We start from the raw sequence: 23,841 nt of genomic DNA, 5'->3' as shown, positions 1-23,841 counted from the left end.
CTCCACCGCTCATGCTTTTCAGTCTAGAACCGAGCCTGCCCATATAATGGGCCAAAAACCTATTTGTTCTAACTCCTGTAAAATGACCATGGACTCTGCTCTGTGAAAAATACCACTCGACTCGCATAAAGGGTATAATTTGGTCGCAACTTTGCAGCGACATAATAGCAGGTCTTTAACGCACAAATTAGGAGCAATTAAACCCTTAAACAAGCTGTAGGTACAGAGTCATGCGGACAAGAGCCTGTTATCTGCGACAGAGTGGGATTAGGCCTTTCATTCTCTTGCCAGGCGTCCCCATTAACTAATGGGCCAATCTTGCTCCAGTTCCCTGACCCGCCACATCCCCTCTCAATTCCATGCTGTAGGCTATTCTAAACCTTAATTACAAAATGGTCTAATAATGTTGTGTTAATGCAACACATAATTCATTGAATGCATTTCCTTCTTTTCACATCAACATTTTTAATAATTAGAGGCTCAGAGTGTGTTGGGGTATGATCTCACAAGGCAGTGGCACAATAGGCTACAATTGGTCTGGAATTGGTGCTGTTTCAACATGGAGAGGAGAGTTGAATTTAATTGTTTGGTCAATATTATAACAGTGACATATGCTTGGCTGGTTGGTGTTTAGAGTAGGCTATACTCCAATGCTTCAAGATATTATCAAAGATAATCGTTTTAACAATTACGATCATAGCTGTCACCCCGTGGCTAGGAATATAGGGGCTATTTAGGGAGGCTCATCCTCATTTGTATCCACAACTGGAGACAGACAAAATAGCTTTGACCTCCGAAAACATGTCCCTCTGGAGGCGCAGGCCAGAAGTGCAAGGAATCCCCTTCAACATAAGGACTTTGTCACGGAAACAAATCAAACAGCGTGAACTGCTACATTTAGAACAAGAACCAATACAATCCTCAGTCAAGTCCAACCACAAACACAATAACAATACGATAAACATTTCATCTAACCCACTAATAAGTATCCAATAGTGTTATGACACAAACTATACAACTGGGGGAAAAACACAACTGAAATACAGCAAACCATTAATAAAATATTCAAATAAATAATAGTCATGTTTCCAGTCAAATATCTTTTATGAATGATAATGATGATGATGATGATATTGGCCAGCACCCGCTGTGCCACCATAAAAGGGTATTTTTATGGGTTTGTGTTTGAGTCTTAAGGGCTCCCATTTGATAAAATAAAGAGGGCACTCTGTTCATGGGGATGTCGTCAATATCTCATTTTCTTCTAGTATGAATTATTCATCGTTTTCAGACACTCCGCCCCCGTACTTAATATGTACACACATTTTACACCCACACATCTCTAATAGGAGGGATGGTCTTAGCTGACAGTGTAACAGGATTTAGGGTCCCAGTGGGGTTTGGCCGAGCCGGACGGGCGCTGTGACTGTCGATGTGACACAGAGGGCCGCCTGCCCCCTCCTAATCTTCCCCTGAGGCGACTGCACAGACTGCAGGTCCTGCTGCACCACTATGGGTAGGCACACAAAGGCCTGATTATCATTCATATGCTCAACAGAGCCACCAGTCCAACAGATGACACTGCTAACCCAACTACCAGCTGAGTAGTGCAATATGTGCAGCACACTATGGGGACTAATGAATCCTTAAGTGTGTGTGTGTGTGTGTGTGTGTGTGTGTGCGCGCGTGCGTGCGTGCGTGTGTGTGTGTGTGATTGTGTGTGTGTATCCCGATTAATTTGGTAGCAATCAAGATGAACTTGAACATCAAGACAAATTTGATTGCATTTAGCGGCCGCTCTCATCCAGAGCGATTTACGAGTTATCTGTCTCTGGGAAGTGTTGAGGGGATGCAGCTCTACTGTCCTAATGAGTCACCTGAATACTTCTAAAATCACGTGATATTATTATGACTAATCATTACAACATTATACCAGTTCATAATGTCCAATGAAGGAATGCATTAACAGAGTAACAGTATTCGGTAATAATCAACCATGCTGAATTCAATCGAACCCGCATTGCAGTATCTACGGAGTTGCTGTTTTTCCCATGGTCGAACAGTACAGAATCCCCTCACAAGTAAATGCTTAAGTAGTATTTGGGGGCAGTAGTTGAAAGACACTGTGTAAAACTTGCTGCGGCGTGTTCGATTGAACTCAAGTGTTGATTCAGCGTCTCGCCCTTGCTGCCGAAGTCAGACCCTTTTTTTCGACAGTCAGTGAGATTATATGTGCAGTCATGATGCTTTGCTACAACAACTAGACCTACCATCTGTGTAGCCTTCACTGAAAACTCATGTTCACCTAAGGCATTTTGACGAAATGTCCATCAAACTATACTGAAGTATAGAGCTAATGGACATTTGATAACGACACTTTGCATACATAATATTATGGGTTGATTTTAAAAAAAAAACGTTTGACGTGAATCCATTTGTTATGGTATAGATATGTTTAAAATGTCCCCTTTGGCTTTCATTCTCATATGAAAGCCTTGACATGCTGCTCAAAGGGATTTGTTTCTCTATGGAGGTCATTGGTCCATTTTATGTTGGCTGACTCAGATTTGTCCAATTCAGTCGACTTTTTGGCTTTAAAAAATAATAGGTCAAACCAATGAATTTAATGAACTCTCCCAGACACAATGCGAGCGTCGTGCCATTTGAACGGCAATAAAGGGCGACTGGCAGGTCAGTAAGCTTTTTCAAGGGGTTTGTACACAAATGTGACAGAATGCTTAGAATGTGGCCACTTCAGCATCTCCATTGACAAGTTGTTCAAAGTGTTGAGGTTTCTTCCTTTCTTTCACACCCAATCACTCCCTAACAACAATATGTGAAAGAATGAAAACCACTTTCTCCACCACTTTCATTCCCGCTCCTTCGAAAAAGTCCGAAGAAATCCACAGAAACTAGTCATGTGCACAGAGTTATGACCCAAACGAGTGCTGCCGGTCTCTCTTCTACTCCTCCCTCCTTTTCACCGATTTACTTTTCTGTTCCTCCGTCATTCCCTCCCTTTGTTTATCTTATGTCTCTCGATGAACTGGCTACATTGGCTCATGTAGAGAAAGTGCAGATTTTGAAGGACTTTTCTAAAATTGCCATGCTATCCTTAAATCAATTTCCAATTATACTAATATATATTTTTATTTTGACCAAATATAGAGTATTGTCCTGTGATTAAAGTTGGAAGTTGAGGAATACATGTTGAAATTCACTAAATATATATATATATAAAAAAAATGTGTTCTTAGTGAACAAGCTAACTCGTTTCAGATTTACTTGAATGAGTAAACCAAAGGCTATTTGATAGAGTCCCACAGTACTTGTGTATTCAGTTAATTGAATTAATTGGATCACCCCCCTGGGAATGACAGCTGAGCCATGGGAGGGTGGGGGAGAATAGAGGAGGGGGGGGGGCTGCCTACAAACACTTTATGTCAACATTACTATCAACTATTGTGTTTGTAATTACTTGTTTATTTCCATTTCTGACTCCAACTACAGTATTTTAATTACAATAATGGGATGGTATAATTAAGCTCTCAGGATCGGGCTTCAGTAGGCGTTGCTTATATCCTTTTCATTTCCGACCTCCTGTTGTTTTCACTATTTCCTTCCCATCTTCCCAAGTCTCCTTCTAAGAGTCAGTCTAATTTTCTATTTGTTTATTGTGGTGAAGAAAATGTCATATTAATGTAAGCATTGTTTTCTACTCAGTATTTGAAGTATTTTGAAGCAGCGCTTAAGAATAGAAGAGAAGCTGTGTTTCGTGAATTCCGGCATTGGTTACTTTGCAGTATAATTGGTAAAACAGTATTATATTAAGGCAGTAGCCTATTTTTTGTAGGCAATTTTATTTCTGAAGTGGTGCTACAGCAGGAAAGACATGGTGTGGAAATGCTGTTGTGAAGGTCGACTCGCTCAATTCAGTGTATAAATTCTGATGGAAATGTAAAACTGTACCCAGTCCTGAAAATGAGTGAGCCGTTGCCAAGGCGAGAGCGACACTTTCAGGGTAATGAATGAGAAATTTGGGGACATTTGCATGAGTAAGAATAGCCCCCTGAATCATTTTCATAACCCAATATCCCCCTTTCTTCCCAAATCTCTATGGCAGGCATTGTGTTTTGGAGTCAGCTTTTGTTCAAGATTTTGTTAGATTTTTTTTCTCTCTCATTCATTCCTGCCTCTGACTTTTACCCCCACCCTAATGACCGGGGCGACCACTCCTCTCTCTCCCTCTCTCTGCATTTGACAGTGCAGGGCTCTGTCCCAGCTTTTTGTCTCTGAGTTATGACGTAAGCGCTGAGAAAAAGCCAGTTCTGGGGTATAACATTTGTGGTTTTTTTTTGTGGCTGCTGGGGACGGGTCACTGCCCATTTCAGAGGGTCCCCAGTTTTCTGCAGATGCGCTCTATTGAGGAGGCGACACGCGGCAGGGCGCTCCTGGGTGGGGGGTTACTACTCCCCATTACCATAGAAACCAATACACTGACTTTCAGCTGGCCCGGGCCAGGGGTCCACTGACACCGGCCCTCGCACTGCTCTGAGTCCTGACAGAACCCAAATGGACCTCCGCAAACTGAATAATACCCATTTGTAGCCAGTTTGTCAAACATAACAAGAGCTGCCAGCATCGCTATGACAGCCTGTCTGCACAGATTACTTTTATAAATGAGACCTACTCTTTGGGCTGCCACTCCCATGATGGACCACAGGCGAATAAGATGAATTGGAAAAGATTCAAACAAAACCACTCCAAGATGACACAGACCAGTACAGACCCAAACCCCACATCATGGAGCAGAACCCTCTGGTGTAGGACTTCTCAGCATTACATTCAGAACTATACATAGCCACGAGACAGGTAATTTCTACAGAAAATATCCAAACGTCACAACACAGAACTAAAAGTAATCGACAGTGCTCGAAAACAAACAAAAGCCGAACAAGTCCTAATTCCTAAACGCCAAATACAATGCTGAAAGAATTCAATTTTCAAACATTTCAAATGGGAGTCAATCAATAAGCATGCTGAGCTGTGTGTGAAGTGTGTGTGTGCTTGTGTGCTTGTGAATACAAAATATGTTTGAATGATAGGGTCTCAACATGTGTGTGTAACTGTGCATTTGTATATGTACATTAGCCGTAAATGGCCGTCAAGTGAGCAGGCCCGGAGGGTACAAGGTCAGAGTTCACACCCGCCGCCCTCACCCATGGCAGGTGCAGCCCCTGGGGGTGTGAGGCGGAGGCCCCTCATCTCTCCCACCTCTTCACGCTGCGCAGACAGAGAAAGAGAGGGGTGTGAAAGGGTGCACTCCAGAAAGCCATCACCTGCTCCCTCCGCCCTCCAATCCCCACTAACCCTCCCACACCGAAACCTCCTACCACCCCTTGCTCCTCACTGCCTACTTTGACAGACTGGGGTGGGGAGAAAGAGAGAGTGTGTATGAGAGAGAAAGAGACAGAGCGAGAGAGAGAGAGTGCTTCAAAATAATGAAACCAACACAGGAACAGACTGAGTAGCAGAGACAACAAAATGCAAAACCCGGAGAAGACATAAGTGACACTGAAACCAACAACCTAAGGTCTAAACTATCAGCTATCTGTGCAGTTGAGATGTGTGGGATTTTGTTTTTGGTACATTGTGGTGGGTATGAATGCTTTTGGCATCAGAAAAATGTATAATTGTCATGTCCACAGAGGGCAGTGAATTGGACAGGGAGCCAAATGAAGACTGTGTGGACAGAAAGTCCATGGGAGAGGATGTGTATTGATGGACTCCCCTCCCTGCCTCCCCCTCCATTGTGGCGTTGAGTGAGTGTATCCTCCTGCTCTGAGCGTTGGAATGCGTCTCCTCTCCTCCACACCCGTGATGGATGGGGCCTTGTTCTGCACTCTTTCGCCCCTCCCTCTGAATCCCCTTTTCTCTCTTTTAGGCTTTGACTCTTTCACCACCTCCTTTTATTCTACCCCAATAAAAGTCACCGATTCTTCATTGGCTGTTGTGTGGATCTGAGAGGCTCTGAGACTTTTCATCTGGAGTGTGTCACACATCATCACACAAAGTAACCCACACGCAAACGAATGCACACAACTGCATATAAAACGCAAGCACAGTAATGTATAGAAGCACCACATTCGCTCAAATAAACAAAGACAAAACACAACAAAAACACACACAAAACACTAAATGTATCGATAGTCGAAGTTCCTGTCTTGCTCTATCCCCACGTTGCACCTCCAGTTTTGCGCCGTTTCCAGCTCCATTATGTGGTGTTGTGCTATTTCTGTGGCGAGGGAGTGAGGCACACAGGCCTATGAGCTACTAATACTAATGAGATAGTATTTAAAGAATTACTCTTTGATACTGTATTTCCCACTGGCTTGATGAAAAGGTAAAAAAGGGCTGTTTAAAAACTATTATTAGACAGCATTACACAAGAAGTCACCATCAGGAGTACGGCTTCATCCCCGAGTCACCAATCAGCTCCTGAGTCACCAATCGGCTCCTGAGTCACTGCGCCCTTCCTCTATGGACCCTCTAATCTCACTTCGAAATTATATTATACGCACTCTCAAAGGACTCAGACACACCCACACATACGGACATTTGCAGTGAGACACAGGTAAATACATGTAACCACACACCCACACAGGCACACCTAGATAATAGAAAATGCATCTATCAATCAATGTAAGGAAGCATAAAGTTATAGCCAAATGAATGACAATCTTTAACGATGAATCATTTTGGTATTTCAAATAATGAACTTGATATTAGGGTTTGTCAACAGCAGCAATGGAGGAAAAAGCATCCCAAAGCTCATTGTTCATTGGGAACTTGAAGATGACAGTTAGATACTGTTCATCTCGGTGGAATGAGACCAATCATCAACTCTACAAAGATCCCCTCATTACTTCAAAAAAGACACAAGACAGGGTCAAAAACACAATGTAATACAATGGGAGGTTGGTAACGTTTGAACGCTTAGATGTTAGATATGCTGTACATTATACAGCCAGTGGGGGGCGAAGGTAGCCTAGTGGTTAGAGCATTGGACTAGTGACCGAAAGGTTGCAAAATCGAATCCCAGAGTTGACAAGGTAAAAATCTGTCGTTCTGCCCCTGAGCAAGGCAGTTAACCCACTGATCCTAGGACGTCATTGAAAATTAGAATGTGTTCTTAACTGACCTGCCTAGTTAAATTAAAGGTATAAAATACTACCTTAAAGGTAGATTCAGTGATATGATGTTACTATAAGTAGCAGTGTGATTGTAGCAAATTTGGGGGGGTAATCTGCCCGGGACACAAACCTGCATCTTTATACAACACTGCTGGTGCCTTAGTAGTCCCATTTCATTTCTGACACCAATGTAGGAAATTCAGGAGTTAGCCTGATGTTGACCTGAACTTACGACCCTGTACCTGTCAGTCCAGAAGGACACTCACTACACCTTATGTCGTGACACAATGAAAATGTGAATATGAAATTGAAAGTAGCTCTATCCATTTCACTTTTTTTAAATGTCAATGAGTATGCAAACTTAGTCGGAAGGACATTAATGGTATCTTATCTTCCTGGCTTTCCATTCTTCAAGGTTTGTTCCCGCTAGGGTGCTTACACAGCTTCATGGTTAAAACTGATGATGGTAGATGGAAAATAAACTGGCCTCTCCCAATAGACAACTTTTAAAGGTCAACTTCCCCTTAGAACCAACTTCTCTGGTTTTAAATGGCCTATGTCGCATCGATATGAGTCAAAAACATTACACCTAGAGTACAAATGGACTACAAAGTGTAAATAGAATACTTTTGGTCATAAAGTCAGTCTAGTCCAAAACGGATTTGACAGAGAAACATCAGCTAGATAGCTGCAGCTGGCTATCCTATCACCATCTTGAGATGGCGTTGTTCTCTCCATAGCAAAGCTAGCTAGCTGACCTAACTGACCTAACTGTACTCACTAGTGCCCTTGTTTGTTGTGATTGAATGGCAAAGAAACACCCACATCAAACCACACCCCCAAGACAACTGTCGTTTTCCTTCAGTCATGGCAGCAAGCATTTCTTGATGAGCCAGAATGAAAAACAAGGACAAATCAGGAAGTCCAGTCATCCTTTAAGGTCTGAAAACATCTAACAAACGTGTATTTTTGTCATTTAAATGAATCTATAAAGTTTGCATGTAGCCAAGTGTGAGTATTCTGTGTTTACATATATGTGTTTGAGTTCACTGTGCAGAAGTATTTACGTGTTTGTGTATACAAGTCTTCAGTGTGCATGTGTGTGTGTGTGTGTGTGTGTGTGTGTGTGTGTGTGTGTGTGTGTGTGTGTGTGTGTGTGTGTGTGTGTGTGTGTGTGTGTGTGTGTGTGTGTGTGTGTGTGTGTGTGTGGTAGGGGTCTGGGTCCGTGTTTTTAGTAAGTCCTTGTGTAACCACTTGAGGCAGAGAAAAATGGGCAGAGGCATTAAAAACATAAAAGGGAAAAGGCTAGTAATGAATTTACAGGAAAATGAACATTAATGGCACTAGCATTACTCATGTTCCATATAACAAATTATTGGAAATTTGACAAGCACACTAAATTATCTCCTCATGTCTGCCGGGAGCGCGATGAAGTCCTCTCTGCCCGCCATGGCAAGACAATTTCAGCTCATTTCACTATTTATAACAATAGAACTACCCATTAAGACAAATTAATGTCATTATCAAGTCTCTATGAAAATGACAACTACCAGCGTTTCGAGCAGCTTTAGAGGCTATTGACGATAATGAAATCCGCTGTACAGGTACTGAAAAGAAACACTCCAAGTAATTATTTTCTAGTAGCTTGTTTGTCTGCCGTCCGTTCGTTTGCTTTCAGCTCAATTATGTGACTCTGTGAGCGTGTGGAGGCGCGTAGTGCTCTGCGGCCCACAGAGCGAGGGGCCTAATTGGGCAATTACCGTCCCGTTTCAGGGCTTTTAGCTCCAGCAGAGTGGAGGGAGACCAGGCCGCTCACAGCCAGGAGCACCCTACACACACAAAACCACACATTTACACTACTGACACAAACACACGCACCATCCACACACACCCTACATTGTAGGATCTACAGTACCCACATGCAAGAACACATGGTATACACACAAAGACACATGGTACACTACGAGAAAATAAATACAACTTGTCTACACACAACTTTGTATGAGAAGACTATATAATATGATTGTATATTCAGAGGTCATACATACATCCCTCTAGACATTCTATATACACAATAAAATGTGCGTGCAAACACACACAGACACACACACATATTAGCTAGTACATAGAAATGTGTGTGTGTGTATATGTATGTGTGTGTGTGCGTGTGTGTGTGTGTGTGTGTCATTGATGTGTCAGTCTATGTCAATATGTGAGTGTCTGAGATTATAAACGAGTGAAAACACAGGTGGCACCCCCTCCATATCGCTCGCTCCCTTCCTCTCCTCCTCTAATTTCCACATTATCCCTGTAGCGTTCTCCCCCTCACTCTAACATTCAGTCTGTCTCTCTCTGGATCATGTAGCTTGTGTTAATTAAACCCTCTTTCAGATCATTCCCTTGCTCAAGTGGCTTCAGTGCGGCACCCATTAGGCAGAAAGCTCTGTTATCTGCATTTCCAAATGTAGCTCAACATTTATTAAAGTGAAATTCATCCAGTAATTGCCCGCCTCGGCATGCCCTGTTCCTGACTCCCACCTCCCGGGCCACCTGCCCAAAGACACCACCAACTATTTCCCAGCATGCCACAGGGTAATTAGACCTTTCAGACCCCGTACACTGAGAGCCTGGTAATTGCGTTAACAAAAAAAATTAACAGCGCATCATGAGGATCATTATGTAAAAATACCTGCTAATGAAGCATTAGCCTTGATTTTATCTGGATTAAAAATCGCTAGAAACACAGAGAAGTGAGAGTGCGCAGAGACAATGTCAGGAGAATAAAGTTTTCAAAAAAAACAAAACAACTAAGGGTTTTAAACAGTCGAGGAGTTTTGCTGAGACAAATGTCATCCTCTTAAACTAGTGGTACCGATATATACAGCGAGGTCCATAATTATTGGCACCCTTGCTAAAGATGAGCAAACAATACTATAAAATAAATACTAAAAATACTGAGCTATACTGCATGCAATAACAACAACAAAAATGTATATATTTTTTAATACAATTGCCCAGAAAAAAAATAGATTTAGTTTCAAAAGTAAAAGAAACGAAGATGGGGGTCTAAATTATTAACACTCCTGTTTTCAATACTCCAGCACTCTCCCCTTGTGAGGATAACGACAATGAGCCTTTTTCTAAAATATTTTGTGAGACTGGAGAAAATGCTTGATATCCTGCCGTTGACCTTAACAAGGGCCCCAGGACCAGTGGAAGCAAAATAGCCCCATAACATCAAAGATCCACCACTATATTTTATGAGGTACTTTTCTGCATATGCTTCTGTTTTTCAACACCAAATCCACCACTGGTGTGTGTGACCAAACAGCTCTATTTTCATGTCCTCTGACTATAGCACCAGTTCCAATCCAAGTGCCAATGCCTTTTACCAAACTCCAGGCGGTGCTATGGTCAGATTTTTGTGGGCATACAATATAGTTCAGTATTTGTACTATTTATTTTATACAATATTTTTTGATAAACTGTAAATACAAATTCAGATATCTTTCTATTTTGCCGTCGTGCTATTTTAAAATGACTATTTCAGTCACCTTAAAGGCAAAAACATCATTGATAATTTGATTATAAAAAAATTATAGATTCCAAAATTGGTTCATTTTATGGCTTTTAAAATCTCTTCTGGACAATTGTTTTGCCAGTTCTCTACAAAACATTGAGGTGCTCAATTAATTTGCACTATTTCAAGAGAGAGGCGTGTTTGATGATTTAAAAAAAATGTCATGACAATTTGTCTCAACAAAAATTGTTTCTAGCTTATATATATTTTGTTACAAAGTTTGTAATTGATAGCTCAAGTAGGTCACAATACGCAATCATCTGAATATGTTGAGATATGCTGTAAATCATCATACACATTTAATCAAGTGGTATATGAGGACATTTTCTATGACAGTTTGTCAGAGTTGACTGTTTTACATTAATACATAGGACAGGCTAGTGGATTAAAATAGTTGTACCAACTGTGAACATGAAAATAATACAAATAATTTCTGAACATAGGATGCATCATAGTTGGAATGTAAGTTTCTTGCGTAACTAAACTACCTGTATAAATAATACACAGTAGATACAGAATTTGGACAACATTTAGAACACACTTAAAGTGTTACTGTAATTATTATTTTTGAAAGGGAAAGGGAAAGGGGGATACTTAGTCAGTTGTCCAACTGAATGTATTCAACTGTAATGTGTCTTCCGCATTTAACCCAACCAAGTAGCCTACAAGTGGATTGTCTTAATGAGGGTTAAGTACAATGGTTGGTTAAGTACAATGTAATGTTGGTTAAGTACAATGTAACTACGCATATAATGACAATGATTGTTACAATGTACTTACAGGAGTAGCCTAATAACAACATTGTAAACCTTAAATGTTATTTGGAGTTTCCTTTCAGTGTGATGTACCTGTAGATACCATAGTTTACAGAAGAGCAGCACTGTCGGACAAGAGTGACTATGTAGAATAATATCAAGCATCATTATATTATCATCATTAAATAATTATATTATTAAGAATTATAATCCCACAGTAATAAGAATAGGCTATTATATGTTTTATACTGAAATGTATTCTTAAAAATGTTTTTTAAGTCGTTGTTAACATGTTTCATGTGGCTTCAAACTTTCTCAACGTCAGATCACCAAACTTACAAAACAATGGAAATGATTGACAGATGCAAGTGAGAATAGTCTAATTCTAAGACTACTAAACGAATCAGTTGAATGGGGGATTAATACGGCGACAGAAAATGAGCAAATTGGCATTTTTTTATTCACGTTTTCAATCAAGAAGGACATAACAATTATTACCATTGGCTCTAAGCTATAGGCCTAAAATGGTTTGGCAATGTATTAATTAATTGAGACATGAATTGCAAGAGAGAGAGGGAGGAGGGCGTTAAACTACGTTTCAGTTAATCATCAGCTCATTCAGGTGTTAGTCAGCGCCACATAACCTGCATATGTGTATTTGCCGAAACATGTTTGTTATCCTTGGGAAAACCAGCCTCACACTGTAAACTATGTTACAGTTTGAGAGCATACAGGAACGTTTTCGTGTGGTAACTTACCTTTTTGTTGGGGTTTCGCTTCAAAGCGGGCTGCCAGCACGAGGAAGCAGAATTTCTGCGCTAATTAATAAATAAGCTCACATTCTCCACCATGAATGCTCTTTCCGCGAGCACATCTTTCTTTCCTATCAGTCGACCGTGTACAACTATCCATCTGCTACTCGCAAACGATGCACTTTTTTTTGTTCAGATTATTTAAATATACTTCTGTTTAACTTTGGCAGTTAGTTGGCCTACCCTCACATCTCTCTACATTTTGACAATTGCCCGGCTTGCTGAATGTTTGAGTTTAATCATTATGTCGTTTAGGTGTCCGGACACCACATCACTGCAAACAGCCTATGCAATTTGCCTCCTATTATGTTCCACATCATAAAATGCTTACCTTTACTAGACTTAGGCTGCAATAACACAGGCAGTTGTTGGTCTTTTGACCAATCAGATTAAAGTCAAATTAATTTTATAAACCGATGGTTCTAAAATGAATTTAGCCTTAAGATGCTTTTGGGAAACTGGGCCCTGATCTTTTGCCAGCAAATCGTCCGAATTGGGATGCCTGTGTAAACGCAGCCTATGAAACCTATAAAAACGAATGGTTTGGTTTGTAGAAACTGAACGGATATAAAACTTCAGATTAATTGAGGCCTCAAATTGTCATTGTAAAACAGATCATTCAAAACTGAGAATCCTCACTATATCCTGTGTTTAAGTTTAGTTTTTATCCACATACAGATACATGCCTTCAAGACTAAAACCCCCTAACTATACAAAAAGTGCAATGCAGCTTATTTTCAACACCCCTTGCCCTAGCCAGGGGTATTCAACTCTGACCCTATGAGGTCCTGAGCCTGCTGGTTTTCTGTTCTACCTGATAACTAATAGCACCTCATGTCTAAATCAGTCCTCGATTAGAGGTGAACAATGAAAAAAAGCGTGGAACTGGCTTCGAGGTCCAGAGTTGACACACACACACACACACACACACACACACACACACACACACACACACACACACACACACACACACACACACACACACACACACACACACACACACACACACACACACACACACACACACACACACACACACACACACACACACACAGGGCACACAAGGAAATTATCTTGCTGTTCATTAAATTAACTGCTGCTCATCTGATTATACAATCTCTCTATTTACTGTTTCTATAGACTAAGGCCTGGGCAGGGGATAACCCCACACCACAGAGCCCACTGAAACTTTCTTGACAATTAGGCTATCACTGCAGACTTCTTCAAGTAGCCTATGTGTCAGAAATTACAATCCAGATCATTAGGGCTACCTAGTGGGATTTTAATAATGAAGATAATATAATTTAGCATATAGGCCTACAATGTTTGCAAACATCCAAAGCAACAACAAAAAAACATTCCTGCCTACTCCTTTGAAAGAGCTCTCCTCTGAGAGCTATAGAAAAGCACCTTTGTCTACCAATCAGATTTTTCCCTCACTAAGATCTCTCAAAGTACACTAAACACATAAAGGGACACTAAATAAAGGCCGCACTACCTTTGAACATATAGCAAGTTCCTATAATAGTTTTTTCCCAATCAAGAACACATGCAGGATGTGACCTAATATAGATGGAACATAGGGTATTGATAATATGAACAAATACATCGAATTGGCTTAATATATAAGCAAAATGCAGTGCCCAGAGAAGAAGGTGCAAAACAAAGACGAGCAGAGTAGAGTATTGACGAGTCAAACTGTGTCAACCCGAGTTACGCTCAGATGAGCGCTCAGAAGCTGACCCGCGCGCGCAATACGCCTGCACTGGTCTAAGATCTGGGTGTGGGGGGGTGTCCCTTATGTCAATATCTCCGATTGTCAGCCAAATGAATTACAATTATTTTAAATGTATGCCATGTCTATGAGATTTGTTTTTTCGTTTGAAAGACCAATTGCCTCTTGACTATTTTTCGAAATCTAACTTAGATGTGCAATCACAAGGTTTGCTAAGAACATAGTTTGATAACAATTATTCTAGACCATGATCAGGCTATTATAATCAACAGCAGCCTGTAGCCTAGCTTACTATTAGTAGCGCAGGGGCCTACACATGATTAATTATAGCCTAAGTTATATAATAAGAAAGGTACTAGTTCGAACGACATCTAAAACTACAAATTCAGATCATTATTCTGCGACTACGTCATCATGCTGCGCTAAGAACTGTTAAGGAGACAGGACCCCGTTTTCATGTTGTATGGAAACAAACACCTCCCGTTTTAGGGCGATACGTATGCGTTGAATTATTGTACAATATAAAGCTAAGTTTACAATTCTTCGTGCGACCTTACTTATTCTTTGTTCCTGTGTTTCGGCCTGCAAGCTGACTGATCTGTACGTATTCCTAGCCCTGTACAATACGTTATGTAGAGGCTGCTACTTCTCCCTGTCAATTATTGTTTTCTTAGCTAACCATGTTTCCATGCTTGTCAACAGTGTGTTTTTGATGGTCTTTCACTTGCATTTTCTGACTTTTAAACGTAATTGCTAGACAAAAGTGACTTACTTTTGGGAATAATAATGCCTAGTTTCACGTTTGTTTACCTCTCTCACTCTCTCCTGCTCTCTCTGTGTTCTGCTCAGAATGTCTAGTGCTTGTCTGAGGTGGGCCCTGAGCCATGCATCTAGAGGTGTCTGTGGTGGAACTCTCAACTCCTGGAGAACAGCCTCTGGGGCTGGGCTAATATCATACAATGGGAGATGTGTGAGTGCATCGTTGTCTTGGGGATGGTGTCCACTGTCCACCACAGTGGATGAAACTGAAGAGGGGCAGGTGCCTAAGAAGAAGCAGGATCCCCGAGCTCGTGCCACCATTGGCAGTATTGGCCGGAAGATCCACCAGCGCCACCTGCAGGTGATCAATGAGAATGGCGAGAACATGGGCACCATGCATCGAGCTGATGTCCTCAGACTGATGGACGAGAATGGGCTTAAACTGGTCCCTCTCAACGAAAACAAAGATCCACCCGTCTACCGTCTAATGACTGGCAAACAGATCCACGAGGAGCAGCTCAAACTGCGTGAGAAACAGAAAGCCAAGACAGGTGTGTAATATTTAGCACATACACAACTACTGCCTTTACGTCACACACATGCACATCTCTGCATTGCATACAGTCGTTATATCAGAATTCTCTAAAAGGAATCCCCTCCTGTCTGATCTCTGAAAGCCAAAACCATACCTTCGGTCTCTCCACAGGCCCTGTGCAGGTAAAGGAGCTTACCGTTTCCTCTGACATTGGTAACCATGATCTTCTAACCAAGCTGAGGCAGGTCCAGAGCTGGCTGGACAAGAATCACCATGTCAGAATCACTCTGAGAACAGGGCGTGTGGAACATACACAGCCACTGGTGAGAAATATCTCTCTCTATTTTTTTATTTTGACCTGTCTGATGCACATCACCTAAAACCACGGCCTTTATACTGGTTCTATTCACCCTTCTGTAGTTTCAAAGATGCTTTAGAGATTATTTTCTTGGGTATGTATAATGACTACTACCGTATTCATGTATTTCATCTCCCTAACAAGCTCATGGAACTAGACAGAACAGATACTGTACAGTTGAAGTCGGAAGTTTACATACACTTAGGTTGGAGTCATTAAAACTCGTTTTTCAACCCCTCCACAAATTTCTTGTTAACAAACTATAGTTTTGGCAAGTCGTTTAGGATATCTACTGTTTGCATCACACAAATAATTTTTCCAACAATTGTTTACAGACATATTATTTCACTTATAATTCACTGTATCACAATTCGAGTAAGGTCAGAAGTTTACATACACTAAGTTGACTGTGCCTTTAAACAGCTTGGAAAATTCCAGAAAATGATGTTATGGCTTTAGAAACTTCTGAGAGGCTAATTGACATAATTTGAGTCAATTGGGGGTGTACCTGAATGTATTTCAAGGCCTACCTTCAAACTCAATGCCTCTTTGCTTGACATCATGGGATATATAATACCATATATAATACCATAATACCAATATCATATAAATATAAAATACCTCCTAGGAAGGAGACACGTTCTGTCTCCTAGAGATGAACGTACTTTGGTGCAAAAAGTGCAAATCAATCCCAGAACAACAGCAAAGGACCTTGTGAAGATGCTGGAGGAAACAGGTACAAAAGTATCTATATCCACAGTAAATCAAGTCCTATATTGATATAACCTGAAAGGCCGCTCAGCAAAGAAGAAGCTACTGCTCCAAAACCGCCATAAAAAAGCCAGACTACGGTTTGCAACTGCAGATGGGGACAAAGATGTCCTCTGGTCTGATGAAACAAAAATAGAACTGGTCATAATGACCATCGTTATGTTTGGAGGAAAAAGAGGGAGGCTTGCAAGCCGAAGAACACCATCTCAGCCGTGAAGCACAGGGGTGGCGGCATCATGTTGTGGGGGTGCTTTGCTGCAGGAGGGACTGGTGCACTTCACAAATTAGATGGCGTCATGAGGAGAAAAATTATGTGGATATATTGAAGCAACATCTCAAGACATCAGTCAGGAAGTTAAAGCTTGGTCGCAAATAGGTCTTCCAAATGGACAATGAGCCCAAGCATACTTCTAAAGTTGTGGCAAAGTGGCTTAAGAACAACAAAGTCAAGGTACTGGAGTGGCCATCACAAAGCCCTGACCTCAATCCTATAGAAAATGTGTGGGCAGAACTGAAAAAGCATATGCAAGCAAGGAGGCCTACAAACCTGACTCAGTTACACCAGCTCTGTCAGGAGGAATGGGTCAAAATTCACCCAAATTATTGTGGGAAGCTTGTGGAAGGCTACTCCAAATGTTTGGCACAAGTTAAAGAATTTAAAGGCAATTGAAAGGAATTTTTACTAGGATTAAATGTCAGGAATTGTTAAAACCTGAGTTTAAATGTATTTGGCTAAGGTGTATGTAAACTTCCGACTTCAACTGTAAATATAATAAATAAATATATCCATTAGTATTGCAACCAGTAAACCTATATTAAACCTAAATGTGTCAGCCTGAACACACCAGATACCTCTTCACTATTCTGTAGTTGAAACCAGGAAAATAGTAGACAGTTGGTTTTTAATTAAGAACTCTATTTTTTTACGCAAAAATATACACTCAATTCTGTATATGTACACAAAAACCTTCCTTTGGCAGAGCAGAGATTCATTAGCAACAAATATAAACCAGGCTCAGATATGGTGAATTATACAGTGCCCTCCATAATTATTGGGACAGTGACATATGTTTTGTTGTTTTGGCTCTGTACTTCAGCACTTTGGATTTGAAATGATACTATGACAATGAGGTTAAGTAGTAGACTGTCAGCTTTAATTTGAGGGTATTTTCATCCGAATCGGAAATTGCAGTACTTTTTTTTTTACATAGACCCCTAAAATATTCGGACAAATTCACTTATTTGTGTATTAAAGTATGCAAACGTTTAGTATTTGGTCCCATATTCCTAGGACGCAATGACTACATCAAGCTTGTGACTCTACAAACGTGTTGGATGCATTACAGCTAGTCCCGAATTAAAGGTGAATAATGATGAGTGAGAAAGTTACAGACGCACGAGTACTATACCCCCAAGACAAGCTAACCTCTCACCATTAGAATAACAGGGGAGGTTTGAGTTTTTGAGAGGGAATGATATTTGGAGGCCTGTAACTTTCTCACTCATAATTATTCACAATTAATTCAGGACTATCCATAATCATGGGAGTATCCACATTCATGTAGAAGTGTTTAAAACATATTCTGACTCCAAAATGCTAAAGTACATCATTTACCATTCATTTATATTGGGCACAAAATAATCTGAATTGCAACCGAAACAAACCGCAAATGCATCCAACAAGTTTGTAGAATCACAAGGTTGATGTAATCATTGCGTGCTAGGAATATGGGACCAAATACAACACTTTTGATTACTTTAATACACATCTACAGTACCAGTCAAAAGTTTTGACACACCTAGTCATTCAAGGGTTTTCTTTATTTTTACTATTTTCTACATTGTAGAATAATAGTGAAGACATCAAAACTACGAAATAACACATATGGAATCATGTAGTAACCAAAAAGTGTTCAAAATCAAAATAGATTTTATAGTTGAGATTCTTCAAATAGCCACCATTTGCCTTGATGACAGCTTTGCACACTCTTAGCATTCTCTCAACCAGCTTCACCTGGAATGCTTTCTCAACAGTCTTGAAGGAGTTCCCACATATGCTGAGCACTTGTTGGCTGCTTTTCCTTCACGCTGTGGTCCAACTCATCCCAAACCATCTCAATTGGGTTGAGGACGGGTGATTGTGGAGGCCAGGTCATCTGATACAGCACTCCATCACTCTTCGTCTTGGTCAAATAAACAGCCTGGAGGTGTGTTGGGTCATTGTCCTGTTGAAAAACAAATGATAGTCCCATTAAGCGCAAACCAGATGGGATGGTGTATCGCTGCAGAATGCTGTGGTAGCCATGCTGGTGAAGTGTGCTTTGAATTCTAAATATATCACAGATAGTGTTACCAGCAAATCATCACACCTCCTCCTCCATGCTTTACGGTGGGAACCACACATGCAGAGATCACCCGTTCACCTACTCTGCGTCTCACAAAGACACTGCGGTTGGAACCAAAAATGTCAAATTTGGACTCATCAGACCAAAGGACAGATTTCCACTGGTCTAATGTCCATTGCTTGTGTTTCTTGGCCCTAGCAAGTCTCTTATTATTATTGGTGTCCTTCAGTAGTGGTTTCTTTGCAGCAATTCGATTCGACCATGAAGGCCTGATTCAAGCAGTCTCCTCTGAACGGTTGATGTTGAGATGTGCCTGTTACTTGAACTCTGTGAAGCATTTATTTGGGGTGCATCTGAGGTGCAGTTAACTCTAATGAACTTATCCTCTGCAGCAGAGGAAACTCTGGGTCTTCCTTTCCTGTGGCGGTCATCATGAGAGCCAGATTCATCATAGCGCTTGATGGTTTTTGCGACTGCACTTGAGGAAACTTTCAAAGTTCTTGAAATGTTCCGGATTGACTGACTTTCATGTCTTAAAGTAATGATGGACTGTCATTTCTCTTTGCTTATTTGAGCTGTTCTTGCCATAATATGGACTTGGTCTTTTACCAAATAGGACTATCTTCTGTATACCACCCCTACCTTGTCACAACACAACTGATTAGCTCAAACACATTAAGAAGGAAATCAATTCCACAAATTCACTTTTAACAAGGCACACCTGTTAATTGAAATGCATTCCAGGTGACTACCTCATGAAGCTGGTTGAGAGAATGCCAAGTGTGTGCAAAGCTGTCAAAGGCAAATGGTGGCTACTTTGAAGATTTAAAATATATTTAGATTTGTTTAACACTGTTTTGGTTACTACATGATTCCATATGTGTTATTTCATAGTTTTGATGTCTTCACTATTATTCTACAATGTAGAAAATAGTAACAATAAAGAAAAACCCTTGACTGGGTGTGTCCAAACTTTTGACTAGTACTGTAAGTGAATTTGTCCCAATACTTTTGGTCCCCTGAAATGGGGAGACCATGTACAAGAAGTGCTGTAATTTATAAACGGTTCACCCAATATAAAGTGCTGGATTACAGAGCCAAAACTATTTAAAAAATGTGTCACTGTCCCAATAATTATGGAGGACACTGTATATTTGTCTCTTCTGATTGCGGATGGGAAAAGGAGTGTGTAAGGAGTGTGTACAAGAACTCCATCTTTCCTGAGATGTGAAAGTATGGGCAGCTCAAATGTTAATGTTGTGCTTTTATGGTTTTGACGACAGGACACAACTCTGGAGCAGATGGTGCAACAGATAGAGGGGCTGGTAGGATTTGTTTCCAAACCCAAAGTAATCCGAGACGGTAGAGCTGCCATGTGCATCCTGCGTCCACCCTCAGTGAAGGAACTCAGAGAAATGAACAAAGGTGCAGCAGCGCCGGCCACTGATACCAGCTCCGAGCCCACCACATCACCTGCTGTTCCCCATACAGACCTCACACCAGACTCACAGCACTGAACTTAAATACAATCTAACTTAACAGTTGTGTGTGTGGAAACGTAACTAGTGAAGGCCATGTCATATCCAGTTTTTTTTTATGAGGAGGGCCGTTGTACACATAAACAGCGATATATGCAATAAACATAGGATGGGATGAGGAACAGCACGACATGTAAGGTTTATGTACTGGCTACTCGAAGTTTATGTTCAAATAAATGAACATATTCTAGCATACATGGAATGTCTATTCTTTCCTTTTTTTTTTCCATTCTGGATGGTGGGCAACACTGTGGCGAAGTAAGCCTTGCTGTGAACTACAACGTTTTCTATTAAGTATGTCCATGTTATCACTACTGTAATTAAAATGTGTGGGGACCACTCTCATTCAAATGCACCTCCAGAGATACAGGAGCTGATTTAGACTAAATAGAGAGGGAAATCTGGTAGCAACACAACAGGACTATGGTCAGGTATTCATACCTTGATGGCAAATGTCTTTCCACAGCCTTCATGGGGGCAGGTGTAAGGGCGCTGCTCTTCATGGAAAGAGCTGATGTTGCCCTGCAGGTTGAAAGGCGCACCCCTCCCTGAGACAGATAAACACCAGACAATCACTTTAACAACAGACAATCACTTTAAAGCAACCTTCACGGAGGAACTTTGTTGTAATTGTGCAGGTAAACAAACAAATCACATTTTATTTGTCACATGCGCCGAATACAACCGGTGTAGACAATACCGTGAAATGCTTACTTACAAGCCCTTAACCAATAATGCAGCTCAAGAAATAGAGTGAATAAAATAATGACTAAATAAAGCTTCAAATAAAAAGTAACACAATAAAATAACAATGACAAGGCTATATACAGGAGGTACCGGTACCGAGTCAATGTGCAGGGGTACATGTAGTCAAGGTCATTTGTACATGTAGGAAGGAGTAAAGTGACTATGCATAGATAATACACAGCGAGTAGCAGCAGTGTAAAAACAAAGGGGTGGTGTCAATGTAATTTGTCAATTTTGATTCATTGTTCAGCAGAGAGAACAGTCTATGACTTGGGTGACAGGAGTCTTTGACATTATTTTGGGCATTCCTCTGACACCGCCTAGTATATAGGTCCTGGATAGCATGAAGCTTGGCCCCAATGATGTATTGGGCTGTATTCACTACCCTTGGTAGCGCCTTACGGTCGGGTGCAGAGTAGTCACCATACCAGGCAGTGACGCAAACGGTCAGAATGCTCTCGATGGTGCAGTTGTAGAACCTTTTGAGGATCTGGGGACCCATGCCAAATCTTTTCTGTCTCCTGAGGGCAAAAAGGTGTTGTCGTGTCCTCTTCACGACTTTCTTGGTGTGTTTGAACCATGATCGTATGTTGGTGATGTGGGCTCCAAGGAACTTAACTCTCAACCCGCTCCACTACAGCCCTGTTGATGTGAATGGGGGCCTGTTCGGCCCTCCTTTTCCTGTAGTCCACGATCATCTCTTTTGTCTTGCTCACGTTGAGGGAGAGGTTTTTGTCCTGGCACCATACTGCCAGGTCTTTGACGACCTCCCTATAGGCTGTCTCATCGTTGTCTGTGATCAGTCCTACCACCATTGTGTCGTCAGCAAATTTAATAAGGGTGTTGGAGTTGTGCTTGGCCATGCAGTCATGGGTGAGTAGGGAGTACAAGAGGAGACTAAGCACGCACCCCTGAGGGGGCCAGTGTTGAGGATCAGCGTGGCAGATGTGTTGTTACCTACCCTTACCACCTGGGGTAGCCCGTCAGGAAGTCCAGTACCCAGTTGCAGAGGGGGGTGTTTAGTCCCAGGGTCCTTAGCTTAGTGATGAACTTTGTGGGCACTATAGTGTTGAACGCTGAGCTGTAGTCAATGAACAGCATTCTTACATAGGTGTTCCTTTTGTCCAGGTGGGAAAGGGCAGTGTGGAGTGCGATTGAGATTGCGTCATCTGTGGATCTGTTGGGGTGGTATGCGAATTGGAGTGGGTCTAGGGTTTCCGGGATGATGGTGTTGATGTGAGCAATGACCAGTCTTTTAAAAAATACATATTATTGAAAAAAAAATGTTTTACCCCCTTTTCTCCCCAATTTCGTGGTATCCAATTGTTAGTAATTACTATCTTGTCTCATCGCTACAACTCCCGTACGGGCTCGGGAGAGACGAAGGTCGAAAGCCAAATTTTCCTCCGAAACACAACCCAACCAAGCCGCACTGCTTCTTAACACAGCGCGCATCCAACCTGGAAGCCAGCCGCACCAATGTGACGGAGGAAACACCATGCACCTGCCATGACCAGTCTTTTAAAGCACTTTATGGCTACCGATGTGAGTGCTTCGGGGCGGTAGTCATTTAGGCAGGTCACCTTCGCTTTCTTGGGCACAGGGACTATGGTGGTCGGTTTGAAACATGCAGGTATTACAGACTGGGTCAGGCAGATGTTGAAAATGGTAATCTGTCTGGCCTTGTGAATGTTTACCTGTTTTAAGGTCTTGCTCACATCAGCTTTCCACAGAACAGCTGGTGCTCTCATGCATGCTTCAGTGTTACTTTCCTTGAAGCAAGCATAAAAGGTATTTAGCGCGTCTGGTAGGCTTGCGTCACTTGGCAGCTCGCGGCTGGGTTTCCCTTTGGAGTCCGTAATAGTTTGCAAGCCCTGCCACATTCGACGAGCGTCAGAGAGGTGTAGTAGGATTCGATCTTAGTTCTGTATTAACACTTTGCCTGTTTGATGGTTTGTCTAAGGGCATAGCAGGATTTCTTTTAAGAATCCGGATTATTGTCCTGCTCCTTGAAAGCGGCAGCTCTAGCCTTTAGCTCGGTACGGATGTTGCTTGTAATCCATGGCTTCTGTTTGGGATATGTACATACGGTCACTGTGGGGACGACTTCGTCGATACACTTATTGAGGAAGCTGGTGACTGAGGTGGTGTACTCCTCAATGCCATTGGATGAATCCCGGGAACATATTCCAGTCTGTGCTAGCAAAACAGTCCTGTAGCGTAGCATCTGTGTCATCTGACCACTTCTGTATTGAGCGAGTCACTGGTACTTCCTGCTTTAGTTTTTGCTTGTAAGCAGGAATCAGGAGGATAGAATTAAGGTAAAATTTGCCAAATGGAGTTTGAGGGAGAGCTTTGTATGCTTCTCTGTGTGTGGAGTAAGGGTGGTCTAGAGGTTTTTTCCCTCTGGTTGCACATGTGACATGCTTGTAGAAATGATCTGGACAGGAGGCTGTTGTAAATGCAGTATTCACTCAGACATTGAGCCAACGCATTGATTGGTTCTGTGTGGGTGTTTGAGCGAGAAAGACATGGAGAAGAACCAACTACAACATCAAAACAGCCTTTCCATATTGTGAAGTCAGTTTTTTTTAAAAGTATTATTCTGACTGCAGAGAGAGGGGCTCCAGAGTTGGAGACTTGAGGCAACAATTGCAGATGTGGAGTTAGAGTCTGAAGCGAGAAGAGCGTTGAGTAAAGTTGGGGATGATGA

The 23,841-nt window shown here is 41.5% G+C and overlaps 1 protein-coding gene across 1 annotated transcript; it reads left to right on the top strand.

Moving 5' to 3' along the window:
* Positions 1-14,491: 14,491 nt before the first annotated feature.
* mtif3 (mitochondrial translational initiation factor 3) lies at positions 14,492-20,576 on the top strand. Its single transcript, XM_021618766.2, has 4 exons — positions 14,492-14,675; positions 14,925-15,385; positions 15,541-15,692; positions 20,127-20,576. The coding sequence occupies exons 2-4, from the start codon at positions 14,926-14,928 to the stop codon at positions 20,358-20,360; spliced, it is 846 nt and encodes a 281-aa protein (XP_021474441.2). The 5' UTR covers positions 14,492-14,675; position 14,925; the 3' UTR covers positions 20,361-20,576.
* The last annotated feature ends 3,265 nt before the right edge of the window (positions 20,577-23,841 follow it).

The sequence above is a fragment of the Oncorhynchus mykiss genome, chromosome 10, assembly GCF_013265735.2.
Source record: "Oncorhynchus mykiss isolate Arlee chromosome 10, USDA_OmykA_1.1, whole genome shotgun sequence".
In the NCBI taxonomy this organism is placed as follows: domain Eukaryota; kingdom Metazoa; phylum Chordata; class Actinopteri; order Salmoniformes; family Salmonidae; genus Oncorhynchus; species Oncorhynchus mykiss.
The sequence above is the reverse complement of the archived record's forward strand: the minus strand, read 5'-3'. Positions and strand labels throughout refer to the sequence as shown.

Bases quoted from the DNA above. Each gene is read 5' to 3' on its own strand.
- mtif3 (XM_021618766.2), top strand. From the start codon at position 14,926: ATGTCTAGTGCTTGTCTGAGGTGGGCCCTGAGCCATGCATCTAGAGGT. The intron at 15,386-15,540 runs GTGTGTAATATT...GTCTCTCCACAG, and splicing joins GAAACAGAAAGCCAAGACAG to GCCCTGTGCAGGTAAAGGAG. The intron at 15,693-20,126 runs GTGAGAAATATC...TTTTGACGACAG, and splicing joins TGGAACATACACAGCCACTG to GACACAACTCTGGAGCAGAT.